Source organism: Papilio xuthus, unplaced genomic scaffold (genome assembly GCF_000836235.2).
Source record: "Papilio xuthus unplaced genomic scaffold, Pxut_1.1 DF826933.1, whole genome shotgun sequence".
NCBI classification, from domain to species: Eukaryota; Metazoa; Arthropoda; class Insecta; order Lepidoptera; family Papilionidae; genus Papilio; species Papilio xuthus.
Genome location: NW_013531716.1, coordinates 7108854 through 7121782, shown reverse-complemented (window position 1 = coordinate 7121782; position 12929 = coordinate 7108854). Strand labels below are relative to the sequence as shown.

The following is a 12929-nucleotide window of genomic DNA, read 5'->3' as shown; positions in this document are numbered from 1 at the left end:
CGGTGAACGCAGCTGCGGGTCCGCTCCGCGCGTACACCCCCGCCACGAACACGGGGCCCAGCGCGCGAGACAGGCATCCCGCGCCCGTCAGCACGCCCATCCATACACCCTGCATACATACATATCTTACTTATGCACTCACTATAACAAATAGTACACCTTCATACCACGGCCCTCGCTAGCCGCTGTATTAGGCTAGTTCTAGGGGGGAAGAAGCAGGAGAGAAGCTACCACTAATATGGTTATTTAATGTCTACTTTACTTTTTTCAATTCTAGAAGGGAAGCAGCTGTGTTACCAGCCCTGGCCCATACTTCATACAATCTTGGGCCTAAGTAAAAGTAAAATTTCAAAATTTCACTTGACTTAGAAGTCCCGTACAAAAATGACCTTGAAGGATGGATTTACGTACATTCATATATAACTTGCCACTACTGACTTACTGACTAAGTAAGCGTTAGTTACCTGTGGTCGTGGTCCGAGGACCTTAGAGAATATGGTCTGTATGAGGGTGACGCCGAGCGGGTAGCCCACAGACATGCAGCCGTACGCCAGCAGGAACTGCGTCAGCGTCAGCGCGCGAGACTCCGCGCACCACGCCTGCGTCTCCTGACACACAAAAACACAACATCGTTACAATACTGACATCCCTTTCAGTCTCTAAGAGAAGAACAGAGATAGCAATAGTGTTTGCAATCCAGTACCTGTGGACAGCCGCCGTGGGCTTCCGCGGCTCCGGGGTCTGCGAGGGGCGGAGCGCCCGGACCCCAGGGGATGCACAGCAGTGACGCCACCACCACGGGCAGGAACCCGCCCCACAGCATCAGCGCGCTGGAAACATACTCACCATAAAAGCATAAGACAAATAATAGATAATTTTGCAATGAAAAAACTACCGCTTGACCGCGACCTGATGTAAAGTGGTGATATGGTGGAACGATGGTACGCGGTAGCTTAGCAAATGCCTTTTCGATTTTCTCCAATTGAAAACGCAAGTATTGGAATATTAAATTACTTATCGTTGGTTTCTGAGACAAAAATCTTTATGACAAAGGTGTTTTGGCTATCCATCAATTAGTCAAAAGACTTTACGTGGGAATAATGCCTTTTTTATACTTTCATGTGTTTTTGGTCAAAAAAATATGATTGACGAAATTATCACTTCGAAATACGATGTTATCAGAGAGGTGCGACCACCAGATATTCGATACGATATCGGTGATTGTACCAAATATTTATATCATCAATAGATATATTAGTAACGTAAATTAAAAAAAATCGATAAATTAAAGAAACTTTAAATTCTATTATAAATTGTGCAAATCATATACATCTTTAAAAAAATCGAACTTTTTGAAATACGAACTTTGAATTTTTTTTAAAGGTTTAATAGTAGTAAGTATTTACCGTTCCTCCACCAGCTTAGTGAGCGGCGGTATCGCAGCGAAGACGAGGCAGGCGACCAGCGCGCCGGCGGACATGAGCGCGCCCAGGTACTGCAGCGCCTGCGCCTTGCCCCACCCGAACTGCTCCATGGTGAGCGTGCTGGCCAGCGTCTCCAGCAGCACGAAGTTGAACACCAGCACGAAGAACGCGCCCACCAGCATCCAGCTGCTCACGTAGTCCGGCTTTAGGGATTTCAGCACTTCTTTTTCTGGAAGTTACGGTTAATCATAAAGTAAAGGTCTTCCCGAACATAGCCCAGCTGGGACTTTTTATATACTCGCACGTTATTTTCCCGTTACAATCTTTAAAAACCTCAAGTAGGCACTGGGATCTAGGGATGCTGACGTGCAGCAATAAAACATTAAATACCTGTTTTTTGGGACCCGATTTAAAAAAAAGGTATAGATGGAAAAGAAAAGCAAATGTTGTCCTTTTAACATACCTGATCGTTCCCCTCTCGCCTGCACGGCCTCGCGCACCGCGATATCGCTGACATGGAAACAGCCAGGCATCAGCAGCAATAGGTTGATGAGACCGAGCGCGGCGTTGAGTAGTCCGGGCGCGCTGTACATGTCGAATCGTAGACCTCCACTGATGGAAGTGCCTAGTGGGGCGGCGGCCGCCTGCAGCGCCGGGCCCGCCACAAAGCCCAACACCTGCGCCAGCGATACCGCAGACACCGCGCGTGTGCGCTCCTCCTCCCGGGTTGCGGCTGAGAGGTAGGCGCGCGCCACCGCTACATTAGCTGCAATCAACAGACGAAGCAATTTAAAACTTTGGATTACTACCTAAATAATTCAATTAAACGAAGAATGGTGACTTCAAGCTAGAAGTTATCAAATAATCGATTAATCCATATTGCTTACAACTTGCATTAATAACGACATCGAGTGCGTAAATAACAATAGCTTATAGCACTGTTGTACTTACAAGAGCTGACACCTATAAGGAATCTGGCAGCGATCATGCAGGACACCGCATAGGGCCTCGTCAGATGCAGCTGCGAGTAAAGAGCGGAGGCTAGGGAGAACAGTCCCAGCGTGGCGACGAGCGGCGGGCGTACACCCACACGATTCGCCCACAAGCCCAGCAGTGGAGATAGCAGCAGCTGGCCTAGGGGACTCGCGCCTACCGCCACTCCCAGCATGTCCTTGTTTGTGCCCGGCTGCAGCTGTAAACATATTCAGTGTTACCGAGTTTTCTAATGACTTTATTATAAGGTTGGAAACGAGCAAACGATGACCCAAATTCACCAAAATAGCAAAGCGAACGCGGCTTACTTCCTCTTTCCATCATTTCTTTATAAGCAAAGGGTAGGACGTAGACTAAATATAGGAGTTTATTTTCATATCAAGAAATCGTAGAAGCATGGAACATGTTAAGATATTCATGTGTTTTCTTAATGCAGCGTTCATATAGAACCATATCAAAACAATATTGCATTATTTATTCAAGGTTTCCACTCGACTGTCCAAGTGCAAAACAACTACAATGTATTTATTATTAACAGCATAATTTCTTACTAGTTTATAACTTACTTTAATTACATCGTATCTTTGCGATATATGGTTAGTTTAAGAAGTAGTGTTTTATTTTGGTCTCACAAAGTCAGATTGCGGAGACAATTAAAAAAGAACCAACAGAGCTGTAAAGACTCCGCATGGAGCGGTCGACCTCGCAGTTTCCTGTGCATCGTATCATTAACCGTTGGAACTGAGATGCTGCATGCTACGACTCATTTAACACACGGCATAAGAACATTAATTGCAGTGGATAAAACTACAGAATAAAGAAAATTGGACTCTCTTGGTCTGTAGAGTTTTTTTGTAAAGAGAGAAATATCGTATGTTCTATTTCTTCCGATTTCTATATTTCTAATATTATAAATGCGAAAGTTTGGATTGATGGATGAATGTTTGCTAAATGGTGCCTCCGGAACTTAACGGATCGTGATAGAATTTGGCACACGTGTAGAACATAGTCTGGAAGAAAACATAAACTACTTATTGAGGTTTTTTTTTAATTTCGCGGGGACGTAGTCGCTGCCGACTGCTAAATATCTATATATTCAATTCATATATAAATTAAAGAAACAAAGGAACATCAAACTTAATGGCAATCATCAAACTTTTTTTTTTGCGAAAATTGTGATTTAAGTTTAGGTATATCTTAATCGTAGTAATTTTTTATAGCTTTATAATAAACTAGCGGACCCGACAGACGTTGTCCTGTCTACACGTCTTTAATTTGAATAAATTAATATGAAGTTAATATTTGATGAAAATTGTGAATCTAAACCATTCCCAGATCCCCTTGAACACACACAAAAAATTTCATCAAAATCGGTCCAGTCGTTTGAGAGAAATTCAGTGACATACACACTCACAGAAGAATTATATATATAAAGATATATTCGTAATTACAGTATAGATTTACCAAGGTAATTATGTATTTATCTATGTCAGAATACATTAATTGTGGAGCGACCTTGCTTACTATTCTATTACAATTATATATATCGTTCCAATTCCGTTGTTTTGCAATACAATTGTCGTTTTTACTTTCAAAAGAAAACGAACAACAAAAGTATGCCCATTCTCAATGTTATTTTCATTTGCAATATTTCCTACACCAATTTACAATAATAGAAAGAAAATCTACAATCTCTTGATATGTTTCTATCGCCGCAATCACAGCAGGGCCTGTGTTAGGGTATTCGATTTTGTTAACGGTCAGAACGATTGACAGAGAGGGGCTCTACAAATCTGCATTTTAGTCTCACATAGTCCTGTTAATCCCCTCTAAAGTCTATGTCCCCGTAGGGAGCGTCCACAGTGCGCCACCAGTTCGCTCTATCTTGGGCTCCGCGTTTGGTCTCGGGCCATGTCAGCCCAATTGCCTTCATGTCGGCAGATTCATGGTAATATTTCGCCCAGGGTACTAATAGACCTAAAGCCGTTACTGGCTTCAAATTTTGTTTCATTTGAGGATAGTTGATTAGAGGAGGAAAATCGGTCTAAGTGTACAACAATAGATCCAGTTTAGCAACATTGGTCCAGTGCCCTTCGATCTTTGTGCTATCAGTGACGTCATCCAAATATATACAGATCTTTGTGAATCATTTGCACAAGTGTTATCGGCAATGCTTTGTTTAACTTGAAACTTTGAACTCTGGCAACTTGTGACACAAAGACAATATCGTAAATGTGCTGATTTAACTAACATTAAAAAAAAATAAGTGAAAATTTCTACATTTGTAATTTTTTTTTCTAAAAAGTGTGTACAAGACACTTCTTTTATATATACAGTGATGCTTCGGCAGTGGAAACTGATGGTTAACAAGCATGTTCGTCAGACAATGGACGTGACTTCGTGTTGATGTTTGATACTGTGCAACTATAAACATTATTGTATTTATTCAAGGAGATGTCGTAATTTTTTTACAACAAACGTGTTACAATACATTTCACCATGTTGCTAAGATCCGATGAGTCCTAATATAAACAAAAAGTACTTTCGCCAAACGTAACGATGGACAAAGCGGTCGCTAATGACATGGTACTTTGTCTACCAACCGAAATACCCTTTCGCTATAGCGATAGCAAACGTCGTTATGGAATCGCTTCAGATCGAATTCACTTTGTCTATGGAGACTGTTACTAAGCGAATACAACCCTGTCGCTGTTGCAGGCAAAACGTATATCATACTAGCTGTAGCCCTGGACTCCGTCCGCGCTTAGTTAAAAAAAATACTTAATAAGTAGCCCATGTGTTCCATACTATGTTCTACATTTATACCAAATTTTAGCGAGATACGTAGAGAAGTTTCGGAGATACCTTCAAACAAACATCCATTCATCCATCCATCTACCCATCATTAGTAAGATGTGCTAAAACATATGATAATCATACTGAGTTCTCACTATAAAGCTGATTATTTCGCATTTTGAAAAAATAATTCATTTATATCTTCGTCTCATATAATGCGTCATGTAATTCTGGCATATAATTTTTTTTGTATTTTTTTTTTAATTTGGTAGACAATGACAAATTACAGGAAGTTGAGAATAACCTGTTATTTGGTAAAAAAAAAATTGCGTAAATTTGCGACATTAACGGTTGTATCTTTTGATTGGGTTGGCTTAGAAGTTTTATTTTTTCACAGCACCTAGCGACCGCAGACCTGAACATTTGATATAAATTCCAGTTGGTTACCTTCACGCGTTTTTTGAGAAAAAGGGCCTTGACAGACGGACGGACGGACAAAAAAGTGATCCTATAAGGGTTCCGTTTTTTTCCTATGAGGTACGGAACCCTAAAAATGACTTTTGTATAAGGTCATTAACACTATTACAACATACAAAAAACAAAGACTTTGTTTTTAATCCCAAGTTAATAACATACTAAGCACAGAAAACGAGGATCTGGTTGCTAATTTAATGTCCACTAAATGGCTTGCGTGATGTTATTGGATTGTAGATACAGCATGATTCAGTCTTTGAGATTATCTTAAGGCTAGTAAACTGAAGTCCGCACTATCAGTCTTTTAATGACTTACTAAAGAATTCTCTACTAGCTCTTAAGCTCGGAAACTATCGACCAAGTAATCTTTGTTGTCTTCCGTTATACATCTTTTCCGGACATCCTGTATAATCTATTTCTGATTGTAAAAGTACTTGCATTGAGTAATTTCATCGAAATAATTATTTTATTTTACACTAGCTGTCGCCAGCGACTCCGTCCGCGGGGAATGAAACCTTAATTAGTTCCCGGCAATTATTCGCATTTTTCTCACCTTTTAAACCTTCCCTAGACCTCCACGAACATTCCCAGACAAAGATAAGATAAATCCGTTCAACCGTTTTCCAGTTTTAGCGAGACTAACGAACAGCAATTGATTTTTATATATATAGGTAACCTAATTATACATTGAAAACATTTACCGTTATCATTTTTGGATTACAACACTTTCTTCGAAGTATACTTTAGTTTTTTCGAACTTAATTTCATGTACGTATCGACTTCCTTGTACCGTGACACATACCAATAGCTCTATCTGTCGCATTTGTATGCGAGTGAAAGGGACAAAATATATATCTCATACTATAATAACGTAACATACTTTGATAACATACTTTATCGCGTTTCTTCGACCTTAAATAAAAGGATATGTTAAAAATGTAATTAATAGTTGATTTATTAGGTTAATAAAACATTATTTTTGAGTTGTGCTTAAGTGTTAACTAGAATATATCTAAAAATATACATAAATTATTATCTTATCTTACTAATAATATAAATGCGAATATTTGGATGAATGTATCTTAAAAGTTATTTCCGGTACGGCTCAAGTTATCTTAAAATTTGGCACGGATGTAAAACAAACAAGTTTTTTTTACTCTGTACGGACGGAGTCACGTTCGTCGGCTTGTCAGATTATAAATTACACGTTAAATAAACTAATGCACTCAATACATAATCTATGAATGTAAATAATAAATACGGCAAGTATTACTTATCACTAGAAAACAATAAAACGTCGTAAAATGAATATCGTGCTTCTGATAGTTTACCGCTTAACAACTAATCCATTAAGCATTCATAAATGAGTCTATTGTGGCACCAGTCACTCCTAGTAACTATATCCCTGCCATCTTTAATAAAATTATACTTAAAATCGAGCTAGTGCAATTATTTAGGATCAACTGGCATAGATACTTGATGCCAGTAGAAGTTACAGTCAACTTATTATCTCTACAATATTAGTTCTAATTTTCAACACCACTATGCCAATATGGCGAAAATCAAACAGGCACAAAATACCACAACTTATAGCCTGTCCAGTGGAATATAGTGGTATTACTGCCATTTCGTTTTCAATCACAAGTTGGATTTATTTCCCGCCATTTTAATTCCCGGCTCTTCCACCCACCCATTGATCTATCCCAACTTGTTAAAATGTTTCGTTGAATAACACTTGTCTATGGCTTATAAGGCTATAACTCAATGATTCAGTTACTTGAGACGTATCCAATATAACTTAGTGTCAAGTTCAGGTTACAAGAATGAAGCGCGGTCATGAGCTACGTAACAAGTAACTCTTTTTTCTATTTATAAGCTTTTTTGTCTATACACATATTATTGTTTGTCCTAAAAATTATTTGCACGAACTGACAAGCTTCGTAAACATAGGCGATTGTTCAAATATATTCATAAAATTATATAATCTTGACACGTAAATTGTAACAATATTAGCGGTTCTTATAGAGAAGGCGGAAATACTTTTATGCACAAAGCAATACTATTGAGAAAGATTATGAGAAGACTTGTGAGTGAATGAAGTATTATAGAAAATGGATACAGACTGATAAAGAAGACAAAACTACAGGGGGACACATCCCGTGGGTCGCAAAATATTAGGGCAATTGCTTTTATCTCTCGGACTGTAACGTGGAGACCACAGACACGGAGAAAATCTATTGCCCTAACTCTTACATTTCAACATATTTTTGTCTCACTTTTTTCAAAGAGAATGAAAGAGATGATTTGTGTTTTACGATAAACACAGAGTCGACAACATTTTGTACAATATGACGTAGGTATCCATCATTCCGGTTTGATTGCCAGGTTGTAAATAGAAAGGCGCGGGAATGCGATAAGCGTTTGTAAACAAACTATCTCTTACATTGTATTTACATACGAAACGCATTGATCTCAGATCAAAACCGGCTTTAATTAATATAAACTTTTATTATCGATTACTATTACTTTAAAAAATAAACAAGGATATTTTTATTAATAAATTGATTAAGTAATTTCTCCAAGTCCGGTTTACATACAAGTCTGTCCGATTTCTTTCGGTGATAAAATGCTCATAATTCAATTTAGAAATCTAATTAAATAACTGAATTTGAATAATATCAAATAACGGAATAAGAGCATAAGTAACCAAAAGTAAGAGAAAACGAAACAGACTATTAATCACTAATTACAAATACAATTATTACAATAAACAAAACTAATGAGACAAATTATTATTTGTTGTGAAATAAAGTATCTTTTCAAACTCTAAAATTGACGTTGCAACGAGAGAAATATTTCAAAGATTAGACCTAGGCTAGAGAAAGTGATTATGTACCATGTCAAGGTAGGGCCAGACGCCTGTCAGCACTATGCTGAAGCCGAGGGACATCTGGAACATGGTGAAGTAGATGACGTAAACGCTGCGCCAGCGCCGGCGCCGCTCCTGTGCAGTCTCCAGGCCATCCTCTGGCGCGTCCCGAATGCTCCCCTCGCGGACCTCTCGCCCAAATAACCGCTTTAACCACTCCATTTGTACACTGCGTTAGCTGTACGCCGCGTTCTTATTATCACTACGATTGTCGTTATCAAACATTATATTAATACAATAAAACACAAACGGAAAATAAACAAAGGATCGTGTGCGCGTCTACCATAACGACGCAATACACATCCTCTCACTATGAAGCGCTCGGCGCGACTGACTGCTTGTCATTGGTCAATGGGCACTGGTATTTGGTTTTGGTATTCGTGATTTCGCTGGCACGGCTTCCATCTCTACCTACGCCGCGCGTCTGTGTTGATACGGTTCCTTCGCATGTTCCTTTCATATTATTATCGTCATGTCTTATCAGTTTCTTGAATTAAATTTTAGTCATTTTTAAGTTTCCGTACCTCAAAGGGAAAAAATGGAACCCTTATAAGTTCACTTTGTTGTCCGTGTATCAAGACCCTTTTTTTCAGGAACAAGTGAAGGTATCAAGCTGGAATTTATTTATCATAATTTGTACCTGGATTAGCGATTAACTCAATAAAGGCAATATAAAGACAACGTGACATCGACCCGCATGAATTCAGAGATATATGATATGTATGTGGAAGAGGCGAGAGAGATGTGCCAGAAGCATGTCAAATAGATGTTTGTTGTATCTGCCTACTCCTCTTAGTAACGTACATGAGCTCTGTAACGGAACCCATATTGTATCACTTTGTTGTCCGTCCGTCTGTCTGTCAAGCCCCTTTTTTTAAATCTTGAAGGCATATTGAAGCTGTGTTTATGTTAGAGAAATTCATCAATTTCTTTCTCTTACTCTATCTTATTTTCTCCGGTCTATATTATACATCTACAAAGAAAGTCATACTGTTACACGACATTCTTACGCTAATTGTTAAAGTAGTAACGTTTCTTTAAAAGTTCCAAAAAATGTGTTGACTGGTAATCGAACTCCGGTAGTTTCTACTGTGTCTGTAGAAATGCTAATCCATAGGATCGGTTTTTTTGGCGTCATATAAATTCAAACAACGATAGGTTAACGTTTGTATTTTTGTACACCGCTTTAAATCCATTTCCACAAGCAACATTGAAGTTGGCGAGAATTTCCAATTTTCTGGTTAGACTATAATCTTAGTGAAAGTCTGGAAATCGATTTTCTTTCGATTTAATACCATTCGAATTTGAAAAGTCAAAATTTAATAATCTGTCGTACGTTTTGAGAGTCTGTGTACGTAGTTAATCGATTTTGCATTTTGACATATGACATTTTCGTCATTCGTTTTGGATTTTCCGCGAGTCGACAATTAATCCTTTTCCAAGATACATTTATAAAAATTATATTTATTCTCAATATGTTTATCACAAGACCTGTAGTATCTCGACTTTTCCAGCAAACAGGTAAATAACGTAGGTTTTACATTGTGAATTCGCAAAAGTATAAATTCTACTTGCCAATAATGTACTAATTTTATTTATTTTACAACAATTTTTCTGCAACAAAGCTATTTTTGCATTAGTTTTATATATTTATTCTATCTTTAGTTTTGTTCGTAGCAATAAGCACTTAAACGATCAAACTTGTTATTACATAACTACAAAAATACTAACCTAAAATTCTAATCATCACTATCAATCTTTTGGTGCAATAGACGTCGTGCCAAAATACATACAATTACAAATATTTATAGTAGTGTTAATGAACAAAATTATGTTTTACACTTTATGACGTGTAAAACATAATTTTGTTTTTTTTAAATATACTAAAAGTTCCTGTTTATCTGCAATAGAGTAAAATTGTGTTTCATACAATAACAAGATAAAATACTTTGGCTAAGTTAAATGATCATGAATCAATTGAATTATATGTTAACATATCTTTTTTACGAATTTTTCATAATTTAGATTAATTAAATTTTATATTTTCACTAAAATCATTTAAATCTTAAGAAACACAATCATTTATATTAGTTACTGTATTGGCATAAGCCATTATATAAGTAATTGAATTCTTCCTTGTATTATTGTGTTTATTTCTTATTCTATAAAGTAGTGTAGTCTTGTATTTGTTAGTACTGTTTCATTGAACTGACATTCCTTGCTTACAATGCTATCAATGAAAAAATTTCTAACAGCATATATATGTGTTGAAATGTAGTCTTTAACGGGACAGTTTTTTTTTAAAGTTTGATCTAAGTGAGAGGTGAATTCTTTGACTATGTTTAGTGCGCCGCTACCATGCGGGTGAGTTCAAGCCCCCAAGCATGGATGAGCTGCCGGTGCCCAATGGCTCCTGGCAGGCACGATATGACGCCAGCCAGAGACATTACAACTCGGTGCTCGCCTTCGGTATTGCCTTTGCCGCTTTCAGCGTTGTAGTGGTATGTACATAAACATTTGATTATTTGAAAAAACAATATGTTAGAACACAAATGAGATGATAATCATTTCATTTTCAACTTGTTCATACATTATGTTGGGTGTGCTTAACTAATTCTAATATTATTCTTTCCAATTAATTTTTCTCCTATTTTATACCTAGAAGTTGTTATCTTGTGAGGCAATTAACTTGATTTTCAATTATTTTTACAGGCTAAGTCTTCTGGATTGGTGTACCTGAACTACTCTCCCCCCAAGTCTCTGGATTAAATGTTTTGATTATACTGGGATCTATGTATGGAAATTCATTTAGTTGAAATAAATAATAGTGTTTAAAAATCATTATAAGTTTATTTATATTGTTTTATTACCTGATTGAACTCCCTTTTACTACACCTTTGGTATTTTATAGTTATGGTAGTTACCTTACTTACTAATATTATAAATCTGAATGTATGGACGGATGTTTGTTTAAAGGTATCTCCAGAATGACTGAAATGATCTCTATGAAATTTGGCATAAATGTAGAACACAGTCTGGAAGAGCTACTAATTAAGTTTTTTTTTATTCGGCGCCGAATGATACACTGGTGAAAGCTAGTAAAGAAATAAAACAAAAAATATTTATAATTTTTTTTACCGTGATAAAATATTAACATTAAAACTTAACTTAAATCGAGAAATAAGTTGATAAATATTTTTGATAACTTTGATTAACATTATTTACAATGATAATAACCTAACATGTTGTGTCACACATCAACATGTTGGGTTAGTCTTCACATTTAACATTTTAAATACTCCTTCCATTTTAATTGAGTCGGTGGCACTAAACATGTCAATGTTCTCTTGCGATGTCTGAGAATGCGTCCAGGATGTCCTGCGTGCTGAGCGGCAGCGTCAGCCCGGCGCCCGGGTAGCAGGCCGCAATACGCGCCTGAATATTACAAATTATTAATTTACACTTCTTAAAGTGGTTTTGCTTGACCATATGATAACGAAATATGGGTACCTGTAGTGCGACGTGCTGGGCGATGAACTCCTCCTGCATGGCGCGCCACACCACCTGCAGCAGCCCACCCTCCTCGCTCACGTGCTTCTCCACCGTGCGGTACAGCCGGTGCAGGGACTTGCGCACTGCACACACACACATTGCAATGTATTGTAGATGGCAGCACAGTGACCCATCTAGCCAGCGGACCGGGGCGTACCTTCGTGTGCGGGGTACATCGCCAGCAGACGGCGCAGCTCGTGCTTGCTGAATGCCGCGCGGTAACACACCTCGTCCTCGCGCACACCAGACGCCACCGCCTCCGCCACGCCCTAAACACACCACACGCGCCCAACTATAGGACAATTTTACATAATAAATAGTAGTTGTAGCAATGTATCGCGAAGCACTGACCTCAAAGAACTGGGCGAGCTTGTCTAGCGGGCGGCCGAAGTACTGCGTCACGTATGTCCGTAGAGCGTCCGCGTAGCGCGCCTTGCACTCGCGCCGCAGCGCGTCCAGAGCCGGCGCGCGCAGAGATGATATCACCGCGTGCAGGCGATGGTAGTTCTCTATTACATTAAGCGTGACAATATTTTTGCTTACAAAGAAAATCTACAAATACAAATTTTAAATTACCCATATGTACGACGGCGCGCGGTGTCCGAGGATGGTCAGCGCGCTGTATGGTGCGCACCATGGCGCCGCCCAGCGTGAGGTACCAGCGCTCGAGGTCGGCGCGCCGGCCGCCGCGCGCGAATATCGCCTCGCACACGGCCGCCATCGCCTCCAAGTCGTGCACGAAGGCCAGCACGCCGCACCGC

At 38.6% G+C, this 12929-nt stretch overlaps 3 protein-coding genes across 3 annotated transcripts in view; 1 reads left to right on the top strand and 2 right to left on the bottom strand.

Moving 5' to 3' along the window:
- Position 1: 1 nt before the first annotated feature.
- Positions 2-9025, bottom strand: Cln7 (CLN7/MFS domain-containing 8; the record flags this gene model as incomplete). The annotated part of the gene is made up of 7 exons (XM_013317703.1): positions 8584-9025; positions 2376-2616; positions 1888-2190; positions 1407-1653; positions 704-830; positions 465-608; positions 2-109 (listed from the first exon to the last, which is right to left on the bottom strand). Coding segments are annotated over exons 1-7 (1365 nt in total), but the record flags the coding sequence as incomplete, so codon positions are not given.
- Positions 9026-10002: 977 nt separating this feature from the next.
- Positions 10003-11457, top strand: COX7B (Cytochrome c oxidase subunit 7B). Its single transcript, XM_013317852.1, has 3 exons — positions 10003-10137; positions 10963-11117; positions 11329-11457. Exons 1-3 carry the CDS (start codon positions 10092-10094, stop codon positions 11383-11385), a joined length of 258 nt encoding a protein of 85 aa, XP_013173306.1. The 5' UTR covers positions 10003-10091; the 3' UTR covers positions 11386-11457.
- Positions 11458-11781: 324 nt separating this feature from the next.
- The window catches only part of LOC106121873 (exocyst complex component Sec3), a 3492-nt gene continuing 2344 nt past the window's right edge, over positions 11782-12929 (bottom strand). The window contains exons 9-13 of the mRNA XM_013317702.1: positions 12745-12927; positions 12520-12677; positions 12326-12437; positions 12127-12251; positions 11782-12051 (exon numbers count right to left, since the gene is read on the bottom strand). Of these exons, the coding sequence (XP_013173156.1) occupies positions 11953-12051; positions 12127-12251; positions 12326-12437; positions 12520-12677; positions 12745-12927 (677 nt within the window). The 3' untranslated portion in view covers positions 11782-11952. The remainder of the gene's footprint in view (positions 12052-12126; positions 12252-12325; positions 12438-12519; positions 12678-12744; positions 12928-12929) is intronic.

Bases quoted from the DNA above. Each gene is read 5' to 3' on its own strand.
- COX7B (XM_013317852.1), top strand. From the start codon at position 10,092: ATGTTTATCACAAGACCTGTAGTATCTCGACTTTTCCAGCAAACAG. The intron at 10,138-10,962 runs GTAAATAACGTA...GACTATGTTTAG, and splicing joins TCGACTTTTCCAGCAAACAG to TGCGCCGCTACCATGCGGGT. The intron at 11,118-11,328 runs GTATGTACATAA...TTATTTTTACAG, and splicing joins CCGCTTTCAGCGTTGTAGTG to GCTAAGTCTTCTGGATTGGT.